This window comes from Protopterus annectens, chromosome 6.part0 (genome assembly GCF_019279795.1).
Source record: "Protopterus annectens isolate FY-2018-M chromosome 6.part0, PAN1.0, whole genome shotgun sequence".
Lineage (NCBI taxonomy): Eukaryota > Metazoa > Chordata > Ceratodontiformes > Protopteridae > Protopterus > Protopterus annectens.
Window position 1 is genome coordinate 1064631600 of NC_056737.1, and position 19355 is coordinate 1064650954.

The following is a 19355-nucleotide window of genomic DNA, read 5'->3' on the forward strand; positions in this document are numbered from 1 at the left end:
TTCACAGATGACAGCAAACTGGGAGCCATTATTGAATCCCCAAATGGTGTGGATATTCTACAAAAGGGCCTTACAGAAACAGATGGTTGGTGCAAGAGCCATGGGCTCAAGCGTAATGCCAAGAAATGTATTGTTATCCCCTTTGGGCAAAAACATGTACCCATGAATTACCACATAGGTGGCAGTACACTAAACACCGAAAGTGTGATGAGGACTTAGGGACACAAGTGGACAGTGGTCTCACCTTCGATAACCACATCACCACAACAGTCAGGAAATCCTTCTATGTGGCACACCTCATCACTAAGGGTTTTTCATCCAGAAAAAAGGAGTCATTGTCCCACTGTATTCATCACTCATTAGACCCATTATAGAGTACAGTGCCCTGTTTGGTATGTACCTCACAAGACATCTGCAACAGCTGGAAAGGCCGCAGAAATACCTCACTAAAAGAATGACAGGCCTAAAGCAGATGCTCTATGCTGACTGTCTAAAAAAACTCCAGCTATACTCTGTGGCATATCGTCTACTCAGAGGCAGTCTCTGCTTAACATACAAGGCCATGTCAAACCCTGAGTTGTTGGACATGCTCCACTTAAAGAAATCCCAATCCCTCAGAGCCACACGCTCCAGGGATTTAAACCTTGTCATCACAATGAACAAAACATGCTGGAGGAATAGGTTCCTGACACAGAGACTCCCCAGACTCTGGAATAGATTGCCCATACAATGTCAAGCAGAGTGTCTCTTTGGCCCTCTTCAAAAGGAACCTTGATGATTGGATGGGAGAAAGGAAATTCACCCCGGGGATCACGTCAAGTTGTCCTGCTAGACAGGGATCCAGGGAAGTAAATATTGTGGGAAGAAATATCCAGGGAATTGTTATGGCTAGGCTTGTATAGGCCCTAGCGCCTCCATGGCCCTCTTCAAAAGGAACCTTGACAATTGGATGGTAGATAGGAAATTCACCCCGGGGATCATGTCAGTCACCGTGCTAGACAGGGGTCCAGGGAGGTAAATATTGTGGGAAGAAATATCCAGGGAATTGTTATGGCTAGGCTTGTATAGGCCCTAGGGCCGATAGCCTAGTACCAACCTATGAACCTTTGTAGTCACCTGTCCTCTTTGTTGATTTACCTTGAAAACCAACATCTTAAATTGTTGGAGTAAGTTGCTGTGGCAGAGTCTTCCCATCCCGAAGGTCGGCCACTTGCCAAGAAAAAGGACAGAAAATTCAGGTCTGATTTAGCTGTGGTTCCACCTCCCCAGACATCTCTCTTGAGGCTAGTGAAAGCCTGGAGTATTGTTTGGTTGTTGTCTTGGATTCCTCTGCCACAACCCTGTCAGAGTCTGGCTTGGATCTGACTTCTCTCACATCCTTGGAGGCTTTGCAAATGTACGTTCCGGATGTTAAAGGGGAACTTCAACTGATTGTATCTGAGGAAACGAGGGGCATACCACAAATTCTAGTCCTGGAGGTGATTCTTGTTATGTTGAGTCAATGTTGGCAAGGGTCCAAACGTCTTATGTTATTTCAGGAAGACATTCTTCAAAAGAAAAAACAAGCATATTTCCCCGCAGGTAAGGATCCCCATCGTGAATGGCAAGATTTTACACTGGGTGTTGTTTAATGCTATTAAGGTCTTAAAGCCTCCTCAAGGGGTTTCTGTACCTGCTTCTCCCTGGATCTCTACTCTTCTTAAAAGGCCCAGAGACCAGGAGTTCCCTGATGAGGATTTGGATTCTGAGGAGGAGTCTGACATATTTTTCACAAATTTCTTCTCCCTTGGATTGTGGGTCTGAGGAGGAAGATTGTATCAGTCCAGGCTCTCCCTTAGAATAACTCTCCTTTGGGGATACTGTTTCTGGTAATTTGAGATATTTCAAATGGGACTGTTCTCAGGTTTCTGATATTCAAAAGCAGTATTATGAACTCTTCCAGATGGACTCTCCCAAGCCCTCTGCTGTACCTGTGGTCCTGGCTGTCCTCTCCGATACATTTTCAGCAGCCTCTGTTGCCCCTGATTCCTAACACCCAGCCCCTAAGAAACCTGACAGATTTTACAAGGTGATGATTTATAGGTGTTTACTAGGCTAACGACCACAAGGGACTTTTTAAGCCTAGCCATGCATCCCAAATCACTGACAAGTTCTGATTTCCTTGATAAGTGTAAGCAGGGGATTTAAACATTTACAAGAAAGGGGCCTGTGAGATTAGCTGTTTACAGGCTGCTTGCGTCCATTAAAGACATAGATGCCAGACCAGGGATGAATTTCCTGTTCCCCATCCAGTTGTCCATGTTACAGCTGAATTGGGTTAGGGAGGAACTCTGCTTCACATGGATGGGGAGCCTGTTCCAGAGATGGGGTAGTCTCTGGGAGACATACCTGTCTCTCCAGCAGGTCCTATTTATATCGCAGGCAAGGTTTAAGTCTTTAGAATGGGTAATTCTTGTGCTGTTTGTTTTGTGGATATGCAGGAAGGTCCATCACGCCAGACATAGATCTTTCCTTAAAAGCCTGTATGAGACAGAATACAGGGATAGGGTCTTGAGGTGGTCTGCATAGGACATTTTACTTACGCCCTGTATTCTTTTAAAGAGAAACCTCTGTGGACATTCCAATTGTTGGATATGCCTGGTTAGGTACATACCAAAGGGGCATTGTACTCGGTGATAGGTCTGATGAATGCCAAATACAGTAGAACAATGACTTCCTTCGACTTAGATGCCATACCTTTTTTTTTTTTAAGTTGCGTGGCATAGAATGATTTCCTCACTACTGTAGATACATGGTGGTTAAAGGCTAGATTTCTATCTATGTATGTCCCTAATCTCCTGACTACTGGGTCAACTGCAAGGGGTGTGTTATCAATATGATAGTTACCAGAGATAGAGGACTTTTTGAAGGATGCTATTATGCATTTCTTGGCATTTAGTTTTAGTCCGTGACTCTGACACCAGTTGTTTGTCTGGGTCAGCCTTTCCTGGAGAACATTTGTATAATTGTTGGATTCAGTGACACCTCTTAATTTTCAGTCATCTGCAAATTGAGTCATCCGGAGACCATTGACATTGGCCTTGACTTCAGAGAAGTAAATGCCAAAAAGGAGCAGTCCAAGGACTGAACCCTGAGGGACTCCACTTGTGAATGGCCTCTTTGTAGAGGTGGACTTCCAATTCTAACTTCCTGGGTCCTGTCTGTGAACCAGGTGGCTATCCACCGAGTGACACATGGGTTTATACGTAACCTCTTGAGTTTGACAACAATGCCTCAGTGGGGTATTGCGTCTAATGTCTTGGCCAGGTCAAGGTAGGCAGTGTGAACCATTATGCCCTCACCATAGCTTTGGTGACCTTCTCAAAGAAGTCCACGATTGCAAGTTTTTGTACCGATGTTGTTCTGCGTATCCCTCTGTAATGTCTGTCTCTTCTGACAAACCTTCTAAACTTTTGCCATTCACTAAATTGCTTCCTTCTGATAAGGATGGTAGAGCCATGGAACATCTAGGCAAAAAGGTATATACTGCTCTCACCCTAGTGTTTAAGGCTATTACCAGACTAATATGACCAGGTGTGGTTTACCTCTTCTTTCTCAAGCTTTTCAGCCAATTTCTGGCCTCCCTGATTCAGAATGGAAGGTCTTGGCCCTTTCTTTCCTGAGTTCTGCCTCTTAAGTGGTTTGCCACTCTATTAAAAGTAGTTATGTTGCAGTTGATGCTTTGTGTAGAACTGCTGCATTGGTTCTGTTTTGAGACGTTATTCTTGGCTTCATCTCCATCCCTTACCTGATGATATTAAGGCTAAATTGTTGGATGCTCCTCTGGATAATAAGAACCTCTTTTGTTCTGCTGCTGCTAAGGTTTTTAAGTCTCTCCATGATCAAGACAATGCCTTGCAGGAATTGAAAGATATTTTGTCTTTTCTATCCCTAAATTCCTGAGGAATTATTTTTCCAAATCTGCTTTTGTTCTCAGACAGCCTCACCTTCCTCCTAAAGGTAAAAAGGGTTCTGGGTATGTACCTCCTGCTACGTTTAGATTTCTGCTTCTCAGAAGCCTCCTTTTCAAGACAAACCAGATTTTGTCTGACTGTTTACTTCCATTTTCCCTAGGTCAGGTTCCCTTATCCCTTCGTCTTTCCCTGTCCCTCCCCAGTTGATTAAGGGTCACTCAAGACTCTCGGGTCTTATCTGTCATCCACCAAGGATACTTCATGTTATAGAAATCCCTTCCTTCTTTCTGGGCATCCTTCAGTCTCCTCTGGAACAGCTTAATTTCTTTCCAGAACTGCTTCAGGGCCTTTTGACTCAGGGCACCATTCAAGTTGTGCCCACTGCCCATGAAGAGAAAGGGGTTTATTCCAATATGTTTTTGGTTCCCAGGAAGGAAGACACCTGGAGACCCATTCTAGACCTTTCCCAGTTCAACATCTTTCTAAAGGACCCCTTCTTTTGAATCTTGTCCCTTCAAACTATATTTCTCTGTATCTTCCTTGCATTCTCAGTTCTCCTTTTGCTGTCTCTACTGCCCCAAAGGGTATTCACCAAATGCCTCGCTCCTGTCATTGCTTTTTGCAGGATGAGGGGGGTTCAGATCTTTACTTATCTGGACGAACTAGTCATTCAAGCTTTGTCCTCCGAGGTCCTACTTCAGCACCTCCAACTTGCAGTTTGTCTGTCACAAAGCCTGAGGTTCACCTTACACTTTCAAATAATCAGTGCTGGTTCCTTCTCAAGATCATATTTTTCTTGGTTGCAGGATCTAGACCATTCCTGTATTGGCATCCCTTCATCCACCCAAGGCTTTTTCTCTGATCACCATTTTTCAATCTCTTCTTCCTCTGGCTTCTGTCGCAGCCAGGGAGTTTTTCAGGGTTCTAGGATTCATGGCCTCCACCATTCCTATTTTGCCTCTAGCCAGACTCCATATGAGAAAACTACAGTGGTTCCTCAAGTCAGTGTGGCTTCAGCACTGTCATCCAGTGGAATTCCTAGTTAATTTCCTTCCATATTTCAAACTCAAACTTTAGTAGTGGATTAATCAGCTTTCTGTGAACCCAGAACTTCCTTTTCAACTTTCAGTCCCAGCTCAGGAACTTTTTTGGATGCTTCTGACAGGGGGTGAGGAGCCTCATTTGGTTCCCTCAAGGTCCAGGGTCTCTGGCATCCTCATCAGAGGCCAGATCACATCAACATAAAGGAGATGAGTGCTTCCATTTCACTGTTCAGGCCTTTCATTCCCTCCTTCTTCCAGGGCCTCTCAAAGTCTTTACAGACAGCACCACAGTGATGTGTTATATCAGCAACAAGGGGAGACACAGTCCTTTACTTTTTGCAGGTTTGCTCTGCAGGTCTGGGATGTAGCTGTCCAGTATCAAGTGACTCTTCAAGCTGTTTACATTACTTCAGAGCAAAATACAGTGGCAGACTCCTTGAGCAGGTCCAAGACACAGGCTAATGAATGAGTGCTTAACAGAGATGTGTTTCTGGACATTGTCCATCAGTAGGGTACTCCACAGGTAGCTCTTTTTGCCTCCCCTCTGAACAGGCAACTTGCTCTTTTCTGTGCCAGAGTCCCAAGCCCTCAGGCCTGGAAGGTGGACACACTATCTTTTCCTTGGAAGGGGATCTTTCCCTATGCCTTCCCTCCCGTTCCTCTGATTCTGAGGGTCCTGCTCATGATAAAGTAAGACTCCCCCAAAATCTTGCTGGTGGCTCCCTTTTGATCCAGACAACATTCATTCTCCTTTCCTCTTCACTGAGCCAGGGGCAGTCACCACAGGTTATCTCAAAAGGTGGACCTTCTCACTCGCGACAAAGGAACTGTGATCCATCTTCACTTGTGAACATTTCAGTTGACGCTGTGGTTGATAGGATTTTGATCCCTTTTAGGCTCTTTTCTGAAAATGTGCTTAAGGTTATGCAGGAAGCCAAGAAACCCACTACCAGGAAATTATATTTGTCCAAATGGAAAAGATTTTCTGTTTGGTGTCTTTCTCGTAACCAGGATCCCTTTTGTGTGACTTGCTCCATGCTGGGTTGGCATATTCTTCAGTTAAAGCTCACCTTTCAGCTGTTTCGGCTTGCTTACCCTTGACTCCTCCTCCTCACGCCTTTAGGTTTGAGGTCAAACAATTTCTTAAAAAGCAACCCTTGTATCAGGCCTCCCAGGAAGCCTATTTCACCTTCCTGGGACCTGAATTTTGTGCTTGAAAATTTGACTCGGGCTCCTTTCAAGCCTGCAGTTCCAACATCCTTGCAACATTGTACATGGAAGACAGTTCTTTTGGCCCTTACTTCAGCTAAAAAAGAGTCACTGAACTCCAGGCTGTTATGGCTGTTCCTCCTTTTTTTTTTTTTTTTTTTCCCACATAGGGACAGGGTGTCTCTTCTTACAAATCCTTCTTTTATGTCCAAGGTGGTTAATGAGTTGTCTCTTAATCCATCTATTAATTTGACCTCCTATTTCCTTTTCTGCAATGTACTAGTGAGAAGGTTCTCCACACCTTGGATTTGCATAGGCAACTGAAATATCATTTGGATAAGACTAAGACCATTTGCAGCTGTAAGCAACATTTTGTTTCCTTTCATCCCAGATCTCTGGGTTTAGCTGTTAGTAAGCAAACAATATCCTTCTGGATCTCCAAAGCCATTTCTTTTTGCTGTCCCTTTCATGGTAAATGTCTTTGTACCTCTGTAAAGGCTCATTCTACTAGAGTTGTTGCCACCTCTGGTGCCTTTTTCATAGAACTGGATACTAATTCCATCTTTGAGGTTGTTACTTGGATTTCTGTCTATACCTTCACTAAGCATTACAAACTGGATGTTGTTTCTAAGGGAAGACTTTGCCAGGTTTATCCTGCATGGGTTTTTTGAGGGCTCTTCTGGGCGTTCCTCCCCAAGTTTCCTGTTGAGCTTTTGTACTCTCCCTTACATTAAGAATATTCCAGCAATAATATGGAAGGACATAGTACAGCTGTTTAAAATCTTACCATAACAGTAGATGTTCTATTCACATTTGCAGTATTCCCTCCCTCCTGCCTCTTCCTTCTGGTCTGTTCTATTTTTCTTGCCCAGGGATTCTTTTCCTTTTCTCCTTCTGGATGCACATGTTCCTCCTGGTTCCTGGGGATATTCTGTTCTTCCTGAGGCTTTTCATTTCTTAGGTATGTACATCTGTATATTACCTTTATGCCTTATGCCTTACGTGGGGAGCAAAAATGTGATGTACGTCTATAAATTCCAAAGGCCTCCGTATATTGGCCATATGTTGGGCTGTCCGTAGCAGGAAATCTCTTATGTTAATTATTGTCCGTATGTTGGGCTATCCTTAGCAGGAGATCTCTTATGTTAAAAATGCTGCAACAGTGAAGAGAAGGACATCTACTGTTATGGTAACTTTATACATAGCTGTACTATCTTCAAACAAAGGCATTCTGTATGGGCATCTCTCTAACTGCAGACAAGTTTTCATGCCCTAATTCTTGTGAAAATGAATAAGGGGCAGACTTCTGTAACTTAGAGCATCTTCCAGCAAAGTAACACCAATAAACGAATTTCCACCATTTCCATTGAATGGTTTCATATTTTATGGTTTTAATCGTTTTACTTTGTTTGTGTCAGTCCGACAATAAACACAGTGGAATACCTGTTCTTCCCTTGGGAATCAGTGCTTGTTTTATCTTCCAGCAAAGTAAATGGTACCGCCACTTCTGGCATTAAAATCCTTAACTGAGTTGGATAAAGAAAACTGCATCACCATTGGGATTGCTTGCCAATTTTAATAGCTGTTAACGAGGCTGCCCTTCTAGCTGCTGTATGGGTTCCCTATTAGATTATCGAAGACGCATCCTTTCGAATGTGTCTTGATCAAACTTGAAAGCAATAAATGGCAAAATATCGAAATGGCATATAAGCGAATTCTTTCCCTGGGAAAGAAATTGCTTGGCCGCCTTTGGTATTTTGCCGTTTTCATCACTGTAGTGTGATCTCGGAGTTGGTATATTTAAGTATGGGGGGTGTGAGGGGGCATGTAATGTTTTAAAGTTTTTTTTTTCTTTTCTTTTTTGGAACAGTGATTTTTTTTTTCCCTGGGAAAAATATCGCTGTTCTGAGTGTTTGGGATTGTAAGCTTTCGCTTACATGGGGTCGATTAATCATCGTTCGCTTTTTTAAGCGTTCGATGATATAATATAGACCCACTGTATGTAATACGTACGTATCACACAGAGCCCTACTTTTGTCTGTTTTGATTATCTTACCAGGAACTCACAGAACTACAACTGTTTTCTCTGTAATAAGAAAAGTTTCATACTGTACCACCATTTGCAAAGGAAATATTGTTCTCGGCTGCAAAGGCAGAAGAACTCTGGTTGCCCAGTCTTATTCTGGTAGCACATCAGGGCAAGCTAGATCCACTTTTTTATCTTCTGTGTTATAAAACCAAATGAATCCTTGCCTTGAATTTTTCAGGAATGCATGTAAATCTTCTGCAAATTCCGTCCTCTGAGTCTACTACCTTATTCTCCATGTGTTCTAGCTTTATCTAGGTCAGCTCAAGTCATCTTTTTAATGTTACTTAAATCTGTGTCCTTGTCAGCGAAGTGGTTGGAATGAGTTTGATATCTCTTATTCTTTCCAGGAATATCTTAAAAGGGCAGATAATAAAGTTGAATTGATTTTTTTTTGGACTTTGACATTATTTGGTCATGTCCAGTGCGTTTTTGTCCGTCATGCCTAAGGTAAAATCAGTAAGCATCTTATTCAGATGTTGCTAACTTGTAGAATTTGCCATCACATTTGTAGAATTATTTAGGTTTTCCTTTTTTTCTGGATATCAATTGACTTGTTCATCAAACACAGGCTTAAATGCCTGTCAACAAAGTCCAAAGAACAATCAGGGAATATTTGAAAATTTCCCCTTAGTCCTCTCCCCAAAGGAATGTACTTCTTGGGATATGGAGATCTTAATCTACTGTCTTCATTCAGCCTCCATATTACTGGACGTTTGCTTCTTAGTACCTGTAAGAGTATGCTATTGTCTTAGTCAACACATCCATCAGTTAAGCAACAATACAGCTATGTCTACGATACAGATCTGTTCTACTTACATCTGCCTTTTCTGTAATGTTGGCTGGCTTGGTTAACCCTGATCCTGCACATTAACTTACAAAAAAAAAAAAATTCCTGTGCAGTATAACTATTTAGACAAATTTGGTCTGAAGTTATTGTTAGGTTAGAGTTAAGCAATCGGAAGAGGAAATTATTTGGTTTCTTTTTTCAGTTGTTTGGATTTCAGAGTTTTTATTGTTTAGAAGTTGCAGGAAATGATTCACTGTGTTTTTTGAAAGTTGTGTACTGTACTATAGTGTTGTATAGTCACACGTATACATATATTTATGTGTGTCTATCTAATATGCATTTGCTTGTGTATCTGTCTGTATATATGATGCATGGCAGAATTTATATCTGTTATATATTAAATGTTTTTCATAATGCTGTGCCATAGGAATGCACAGTTTGGAAGTAGTTATTGGTTATTACAGGTATTTTCTGTATTGTGAGAGACTGAGTTACACACCAGGATTGAAATATTGCTGACACAGTCTGTAATTGAAATTCAGTCTTGATTAGATTTTTTTCAAAAAACATAAAAACACTGGTGATTATTTTATGATTTACTGTGGAAGACATTCTCATGAGAACAAGATTACTGATGTTCCTTTTGATTTTATGTTTATGCTTGCTAAATTTTCAGAGCCCTTGGAAGGACAGAAGACTGTGCAGTAAGTGTTACTGTTTTATATTTAGTTTATTTTTTTAATCGATGATGGATCTGTTACAGCCATGTAATGCTGCACTCTTTGCTAGGTATTAGTAATTACACAATGTTTGGCTAGGGTCAAGTATATCCTAGGCATGCTTTGAGGTGGGAATTGCCTGATGCAGAAGGTCGTAAGGTCTGCTTGATGTTGTGCTTCTCTGGTGATGCACAATTTGATAATATCACCAGATATTTGTGTGACATTTCAGCTGGATCAAAGAAATTGCATCTGATGTCTTTTCTGTCCATTCTTCTCTGATGGGCCTTCAGACCTGACATTGTATCAGACTTATTCCACTTTAGAGACTTAGGATTCAGAGCTCAGGCTTCTCCTCTTACCAATAATCCCCCTCCAAACCCCAACATTACCTTAAATCTCATTTGCTGCTCTTAGCATTCTGATGTATTTTCTTTGGCTCAGGTTCTGAGATAAGTTAACCATTGTTTAATTATTCTACTGTGCTGTTTCTGCCATTTGTTGGCTTTCTTTGTTTTATTGACTTTTCTTGTGATTCCTCCTTTTCCTAACAAAAGGGAATAAATGTTAAGTTAAAAAAGTGAAGTTTTAAAAATTAGTAGGTACTTTTGTCTTTATGGCTACTACAGCCTTTCCTCCACCTTTGTACTTCATTATAATTCTTTCTAGTACCTCGTTACTATTGTCAGTGTTTTTTCCCTGTTGGTGTATTCTTTATAGTTGTTCGAGTGTTTAATTTTTTTATTTGCTAGTTCGTAATGGCTGATAAGCCAACAGGTTTTAAAAAATGTGTTTCTTGTGGCCATAAGATGCTATATTCTGACTCACACTAATGTGTATATTGCTTGGGGCAAGTCATTTAGACTAATATTGTGACATCTGGGCCTGTCAGAAACAGGCAAAACCTGGAATTCGTTGCCAAACTATATAACCCTACAATCCTCCAAAAGTCTCTTAAAAAAAAAAAAAAACCTCAAACAGTAACTCAAACTGAATTGGCTATGCCCATGTACCAACCCTGATTAAGTTATAAACTGAAAGCATATTCTGTAATTATCATAACTTGTAACTATGTCACCAAGCTCTGCTTTCAATCTGATGTCTCTTACTTTTAATTGTGTCTGTCCATGAGAATTGTGAGGCCCTACTAGGGAACACTACTAAGCCATTGTATATTTATTTATTTATTTATTTTATTTATTCCAGTTTGATGACCGGGGAGGTCCACTGGGCCTGGGGAGCCCATTTTCAGTGGAGGCCCAGGGAGAAAAGCTCTATAAAAGTTACAAAAATACAATAATAATTAACAAAGAAATTAAGGATTACAAAAGGTAGCATTCAAAAGTAGAAAATAGAAAACATATTTACAATTCAGTACACTGGGCTAAGTGAGCCTACATTCTGTGGAGGCTTGGGGAGAAAATAACATAGTACAAAGTTTAATTACATGAATACATTTGGAGGGAGCTTGGGCAGTCGAGCTCCGTATTTAAAGTTTAAATAGCATGCTTAATAATATAGGAAGTTAGGAATGCAAGCAACAGGAGGCATTTGCAGGAGTGAGAAACAAATAACTGTAAAGATTCAGGAGTAGACAGGAGTATAGTATCCTGGCAGGATTTTGTAGAATGGTTACAATAACAAATTGAAGTGAGGCTAGGAAGGTATAGAGGTTAATCAGGGGAGAAAGGAGAGGAGAGCTTGAGAAGAATGGGGGGAAGAGTACAATTGCATTTCCTGTTAAGATAAAGATAGGAATGAAGTTGAGTTTTGAAGTTTTTAAGGTTGTCACAGGTCCTCCGTGTGGAGGGAAGAGCATTCCATTTTTTAGCTAGGGAATAAGATAGCAGACGCTGGCCAGCAGGGTGCTTGGGTTTATGGATGGTGATCAAGTTTTGGTGGGTAGATCTAAGGGGTCTGAGTGGGTTGTAAGGTTGCAGAATGTTGGAGAGTGCAGGGCACTTAGAAGGTTGGAAGAATATTTTGTGAGCAGTGGTGATTTGGTGAAGGAGTAGTAGATTGGGGAGTTCAAGCCAGTTTAATGACTGTAAGGAGGTGCAGTGATGAGTGGAGGATTTGGCATTAGTGGCGAATCTGGCTATTTTATTGTAACATACCTCCAATTTGGAGGTGAGAGTGGAAGATAGGTTAGTGAGGAGAGGAGCTCCATACAGAAGAGGGGGAAGTAGATAGGTTGTGGCGAGAGTTTGTCTAGAGGAAGGTAAGAGGAAGTGATTGCTTCTGTAAAGAAGGCCTAGTTTTATATGTGTTTTCTTGATATTTTGCTGGATGTGATTTTTGAAGTTAAGGTGTTCGTAAATGGTTACACCAAGAAGTTTGGTGGAGGGTACGACTTCGATGATTGAGTTGTTATGGCTGGTGATTTGGAATGAGTTTTTGTCTATAGGGAGGGATTTAGAGGGAGAGAACAGAAGGATCTTAGTTTTGTTGGCATTTAGTGAGAGGTGGTTTTGTAGCATCCAATTTTCGGTGGTAGAGAAAGCAGTTTGGGTTAGAAATTGGAGATCTTTTAGGTTGGATGCATGGCAGATTAAAGTGGAATCATCAGTGTATTGTACAATTTTGGTATTAGGTATGGCTTTGTGGAAGTTATTGATAAATATATTAAATAACAATGGGCCAAGAATTGAGCCTTGGGGAACCCCAGTAGGGGTTGGGAGGAAAGAGGAGGTGGCCTGGCCCCACTTCACAGCTTGGAACCTATCAGAGAGGTAGCTTGAGAACCAAGAAAGAGTTTTATGGGAGATGTTGAGGTTAGACAGATGGTTTAGTAGGTGACTATGGGAGATGGTGTCAAAGGCTTTAGATAAGTCTAGTAGAACACAGGATACCATGTTACCACAGTTGCGAGCTGAATTAACAGAATGTAGGAATGAGAGTAGGGCAGAGTTGGTACTGTGTCCTGGACGGAAGCCGTGTTGGGTAGGGGAGAGTAGTCGGTGCTTGGTAAGGAATGGTAAGAGTTGCAGGTGGATACATTTTTCGAGAATTTTGGAGATAGGGGAGAGGATGGCTATGGGACGGAAATTGGAGGTGCTGCAATTTTTGCCACCCTTGTGGAGTGGAAGAGTAAAAGCAGACTGCCATAGTTTGGGGACATAGGATTCAAGTAATGCTCTATTGATTAGTATGCTGATAGGGTGGGCAACACTGTCTGAGGCTATTTTTAGGAAGAAGGAAGGAATGTTGTCAGGGGCATTGGAGCATGGTTTTAGTTTAGCTAAGAGTTTTTTTATTAGGTTGATGGAGATAGGTTTGAGTACAAAAGTGGGTGGGGAGGAGGGAGGGGAGGTTTGGGCAGTAGGAGATGGAGGGTTATTATTGGTAAAGGTCTTGGTTAGATCAGCAATAGATGAGGTAAAGAAGGTATTAAACATAGATGCGATTTCAAGGTCAGATTTACTGGAGTCAGGACAAGGGTTGCTTTTGGTACCAGGTTTTAGGAGGGAGTTTATGGAGTTCCAGAACTGTTTGGGGTTTTTTGTGTGATTTGCTTGTAGATTGAAGTAGTAGGACTTTTTGTCACTTTGTTTTTATAATTGTTAACTTCTGTGTAATCTATGTAATTTTGTCTATGTGGAGCTTTTCTCCCCGGGCCTCCGCTGAAAATGGACATGTGTCTAGTCGGACTATCCTGGTAAACAAATGTAAATAAATAAATAAAATCAGTACCACTTTTGGCCAATGGGCAGTGGTGGAATGCTGCAACAAACAGGTTTTTAAGGGTCTCATTCCTCAAGATACTACTACATCTGCTTCTGGAGTGTACCCATCTAGGAAGAAGCCCTTGAACAATTCTAAAGGGAGCAAGGATGAGAAACCTAAAGAAAAATATAAGGAGACAAGGAAGTGATCCCCTGCTCAATCTCCTCTAATGGCTTCTACTTCAGCTCCATCAGCAAAAATTTCTTAAGACTTCAGATCTGGCTGCTACTTCTTATCTGTCTCTTGCCTCATCTAGGACTCCCTCCTGTAGGGAGCCAAGGTTCTCTCCAAAGCCTGCTTCTCTCCTATTGCATTCTCGTTTCATAGGTTCATAGGTGTGTACTAGGCTAATGGCCCTGGAGCCTTTATTTTATTTTTTATTTAACATTTGTTACTCGGGAAAGTCCGACTTGGAACCAGCCAGTTTACAGCAGAGGCCTGGGGAGAAATGCTCCAGATGTATGTCTTTGTAATGTGGGAGGAAACTGGAGCACCCGGAGAAAACCCACACGAACGCAGGGAGGACATACAGACTCTGCCCAGAAGACACCCCAGCTGAGACTTGAACCAGAGAACCTGTTGCTGTGAGGCAACAGCGGCTACCACTGCACCATCCAAGCCTTTACAAGCCTAGCCCAAAATAATTGCCTAGGCACCGTGCCACCTGATGTTAGTTCACAGTGCCCCTATCCAGTAGGGCAACTAGAATGATCCCTGGACTGAACTTTCTGTTACTCATCCACTCATCAAGATTTCTGTTGAAGAGGGCCAGCGAGGTGCTCTGCTTGACATGAATGGGAAGCTTATTCCAGAGTAAGGGCAGTCTTTGGGAGAGGAACCTATCCCTCCAGTATGTTCTGTTAATTGTGGTAATGAAGTTATGATTGCTGGAGTGTGTGGCACGGGGGACTGGGATTTCTTTAGGTGTAGCATTTCAAGTAGGGCTGGGTCAGACATGGCTTTGTAAGTCAAGCAAAGATCACCTCTAAGTAGATGATAAGAGACTGAGAACAGCTGAAGTTTCTTGAGTCTGTCCATGTAGGACATGTGTGTAAGGCCTAGGATCCTTTTTGTGAGGTACTTTTGTGGCCTCTCCAGCTATTGTAGGTGCCTGGTCAAGTGTATGCCAAACGGGGTGTTATATTCGATGACTGGTCTAATGAGGGATGAGTAGAGAGGGATGCTGACCTCTTTCTTCCTGGATGCGAAACCTTTGGTTATAAGATGTGCCACGTAGAAGGACTTTCTGACCATAGTGGCATTGTGGTGGTTGAAGGTGAGGTGGCTGTCAACCTGGGTGCCCAGATCTCTTATGGCCCCTTCAGTGTTCAGTGGGCTCCCATTAATGTGGTAATTCATGGGAACTGAGTTTTTTCCAGAGGGGATGATAACGCTTTTTTTGGCATTAAGTTTCAGGCCATGGTTCCGACACCAGTCATTGGTCTCAGAGAGGCCCTTTTGTAGGATGTCTGTATCACTTGGGGAGTTGATAATGACTCCTAGCTTGGAGTCAGCGAACTTGGTCAACCAGAGTCCTTCTGTGTTGACCTGGACTTCTTAGAAGTAGATCCCAAACAGGAGAGGGCTCAGGACCAAGCCCTGTGGGACTCCACTCATGACTGGTCGACAGTCTGCCTTGGAATCCACACCTTTCACTCTATGGGTCCTGTCTGTGAGACAATTTACAACCCACCTAGTGATGTAAGGGTTGATGCCTAGTTTGGTGAGTTTATCAATGATACTTGAATGGGGAATGGTATCAAAGGCCTTGGCCAGGTCGAGGTAGGCTGTATGCACTGCCTTATCCTCATCCACAGCCTTGGTGACTGCCTCAAATAAGTCAACCAGGTTAAGCTGGCAGGATCTCCCCTTGACAAAGCCAAACTGTGTGGATTCAAGAGTTTGGAGATTGCCTATATCTTTGTTAAGCAGGTCCATGATGATGCACTTCATAGCTTTGCATACCAGACTCATCAGGCTAATGGGGCGGTAGTTACCGGGGTCTGTAGTTTCTCCCCCTTTATGGAGCGGGATGACTGTAGCAGTGCAGCATTCATTAGGGACATAGCCTAAGGTAAGGCTGTGATTGAAAGGGGCACACAGATGTGGTGCCAGTTCATTTTGTAGCTCATGTAGGATGCAGCTAGGGATATTATCAGGTCCCATGGAAGCTGTATTCTTGGCTTTGGACAATGCAGCTTTTACCTGTTCCACAGAAGTGGTGGGTACCAGGCTTTCTTCTGGTACTGTGATAGGGCCCTTTGGGGGGGGGGGCTGAATCTGTCGGTCAGTATGTTGGCTATATCTTTTGACTCCGTATAGGAGGTGCCATTGTGCAATAACTCGGAGCAAATCTGGGTATTGCCTTGGAGGTTTTTGATATAGCTATAGAAGGGTTTGTGGTTGTTTTTGGTGTCAGATGCAATTCTGCCCTCTTCGCTGGCTTTAGAGGATTTGATAAGGGATCTCAGCTTTCTGTTGAGACTGATAAGTGAGGTTTTCCAGTGTTGTGACTTCATTTTTTTCTGCAACAGTTTCTTCCTTCTGTTGTAGAGTTTATTGATGGCTGGATACCACCAGATTGGCTTCCTTTTTATGGAGCTGTGTGTCTCAGTTCTTTTTGGTATGGCAAGGTCCATGCATTTGTGTACATGCTCGTACAGTGCATTGGTGTATGATTCTGCAGTCATGCAGCTATTTTCATTAGCATGGGTGCCGACAAGTTAACCACCTCTGTTTTAGGAACCCAAAGTCAGCTTTAGAGAAGTTTTTCAGGGTGGTCACCTTAGCGGGGGGTGTAGATGAGATGGAGATCTCCATGGTGATCATTTTGTGGTCATATTTAACCAGGGAGGAATTGACTATAGGTGTGAAGCAATAGTCTCCCATGTTGGTGATAACCAAATCAAGGATGTTGCTTTCTCTAGTGGGGGTCAGAATGAGCTGGTCCAGGGCATTGGAATTGATAAATTCTAGAAAGCATCGGGCCTGTATATTGATACTTGAATAGTTTTCCCAGTTGATGAAAGGGTAGTTGAAGTCACCCAGTATGAGAGTATTGGGTTGGACCTTGATAGATTCAAGGGTGCTTGGGAACCTGGAGTGAGTGTCTAGGGACATGTTTGGGGTTCTGTAGCAGGCTATGACTTATATTGCCGTATTACCCAGTGTTTGTTGTACCTGTATTATCTTGGATGCATTATGCTGGGCTGCCAGTCTAGAGCTGTGCAATCCTTTAAGAATATGGAGACACCACCACTTTCGGAGCTTCCGGCCATATTGTGGGGCCAAAAGGTAGGAAATGAGTTGTAGCCTGGGAGCACAGGGGTGCTTTCTGCCTCTTTATACCAGGTCTCCATTACAGCACAGATGTTGACATTCTCCATTTTGAGTAGAGCATCGAGCGAGTGCATCTTGAGATTTAGACTCATAGCACTGAGCAACATGACCCTCAGACTGCATTTATTTTTAGCTGTTATGGTGGAATTTTGGTTTTTGGAACACTGCCTGAAAAGGTACTATAGGGCTGGCAAGAGCCTTAGCCCAGTACCTGGAATCCCAGGGGTGACAGATGCCAAAGCAAAGCATCGAGGTCTGTTGATCATGTCGTCCCATGCAGACAGATACTGGATCCCCTTAGAATGACACCAGAAGCTAAGCCAATTGTTGAAATCAGTCATTTTCTGCTCATACTAAATATTTTTTGTATTTTGTATTACTTTATAGCCTTTTTATATTTTGAATACTGTGGTTTGTTTTCTTTACCTTGTGTTTTACTTGTGTTCTGCTTTAACAGCATATTAAAACTTCAAAAGAGACCACAGCTCTGTCTCTTCTGAGTCGGGCAGAAATGTTTTCCTGCCTTCCCATCCAGTTACAGTTGTCTTGTTAAATACCACTGTCTTTCTAGTTGCCTGCCTCTTATGTTAATCTGACCATATATCTAATTTCCTCTCTACTTTCACTGGCTTGTGTGAGTAATCACAAAAATCATCATTTTTGAAATCCCTCCCCTTCAACTATTTAAATTTATTGGCCATCCTACTGTATTCCATAGTACCAGAATACAAAAGTGATCACCCCTTTCAATCCATCTTGCTGTTTTAAAAATAGTAACTCTCCACTAAACCTTAACTTTTTAAACAGGTAAAACTTAAGTTACCTACTTTCACAACTTCTGTAGTGCACACTGCATTGTGCATTTTTTTTCATCTTACTTTTAAGCATCCCTGTGACTAGCACTTTCTCTAATACCTGCTGGAAAGCACTAGGAAGCCTTAAACTGATACAACCACTCAACTCTCCTTGTTATTAAGGAGAAATGAATAGTAGGCACTAAACAGCCTATAATTGCAAAGTACCTTGCTAAGGTAAGGGAAAACAGCTCCTATACTTTACAAAAAAAAATAAATAAATAAATAAAAAAGCACCAAACCAGGCATGTCCAAGGGTCAGCTTCTGGTGATTTCTCCTGTCCACCTGTTGAATCTGGGCATACTGGGGCAATGCAGCAATTGCCTCATGTAGACAGACAACCCTCTCCTCCTACCACCCAACGCTACAACCTGTGAGAGATGCACTTACATAGCCAAAATGGAAGCAAAGCTCTCTCCACCCAAGATTGTGCTAGACAGTCAAGAGGAGGAGGTTAACGCCCACACTACACCTCAAGCAACCCATAGCCCTTCTAAACCAACACCAACACCCACATATAACAACAATAAATCCACATATGCAGAGGCCCTTAACTGTAACCTGCCCAAGCAACACGGACCTCTGAAGCTGAAACGCAAACAAACATCACTCACAACCAAAGTGTCACATAGTTCACAACACCAGTGTACCACCCAGCAACAGCCCCTAAGGCAAGACACTGTACCTAACACTTTAGTCATCGGTGACTCTATAGTCAGGCACACTGATGTCCCACTCACCAGGTTGAACAAGGAAAAAATTACAGTCAGCTGCCTGTCAGGATCCACCACATAACGCATGCACTCAAGTCACTCCACAAGTACAAATATGACTCTGTCATTGTCCACGTTGGAGTGAATGACTTGAGATGTACCTCCCTGGACTATATGAAAAGAGACATGGAAAAGTTCTCGGATCATGTGGCCCAGGCAGGTATGACCCTAGCCCTAAGTAGCATCCTGCCTTCGTTCAGAATGATACCACAATATAAGGACAATATGATTGACTTCAACAATTGGCTAAGCTTCTGGTGTCATTCAAAGGGGATCCAGTATCTGTCTGCCTGGGACGACATGATCGACAGACCACAATGCTTTGCCAGAGATGGTCTGCACCTGTCGCCCCTGGGATTTAGGTTACTGGCTAAAGTTCTTCCCACCCCATATAGTGCCTTTTTTAGGCAAAGTTCAAAGGACAAATCCACCACCGTAACAGGTACAAGCATGCAAAATCTGAAGGTAATCCTACTCAATGCTAGAAGTCTAAACCTCAAAATGCACTCTCTCAAGACACTTCTAAAAATGGATAATATCGATATCTGTGCAGTAACTGAGACCTGGTTCAAGGCTCCAGAGAGCACCCCTGCAATACCAGGCTACAACTCTTACCACACTTTTTGGCCACCAAACCAGGACCGAAACAGTAAAGGTGGAGGAGTGTCAATATTCACCAAGGATATTCACACCACCAGGCTAGTTGCCCAACACAATGCGTCTGAAACACTAGGTAAGACTGCAATCCAAATTGTAGCTTGCTACAGATCCCCCAACATACCCCAAGATTCTCACTACACCTTTCTAAACATACTGGAAAATATTAAGATAGAACCAAACACCCTAATACTGGGTGATTTTA

General features: G+C 42.4%; 1 protein-coding gene across 1 annotated transcript in view; it reads left to right on the forward strand.

Annotated features, from left to right (window-relative positions):
* VIPAS39 (VPS33B interacting protein, apical-basolateral polarity regulator, spe-39 homolog) overlaps positions 1-19355 on the forward strand; it is a 1635849-nt gene that overhangs the window by 1005786 nt on the left and 610708 nt on the right. The window contains exon 12 of the mRNA XM_044074687.1: positions 9758-9785. Within this exon, the coding sequence (XP_043930622.1) occupies positions 9758-9785 (28 nt within the window). The remainder of the gene's footprint in view (positions 1-9757; positions 9786-19355) is intronic.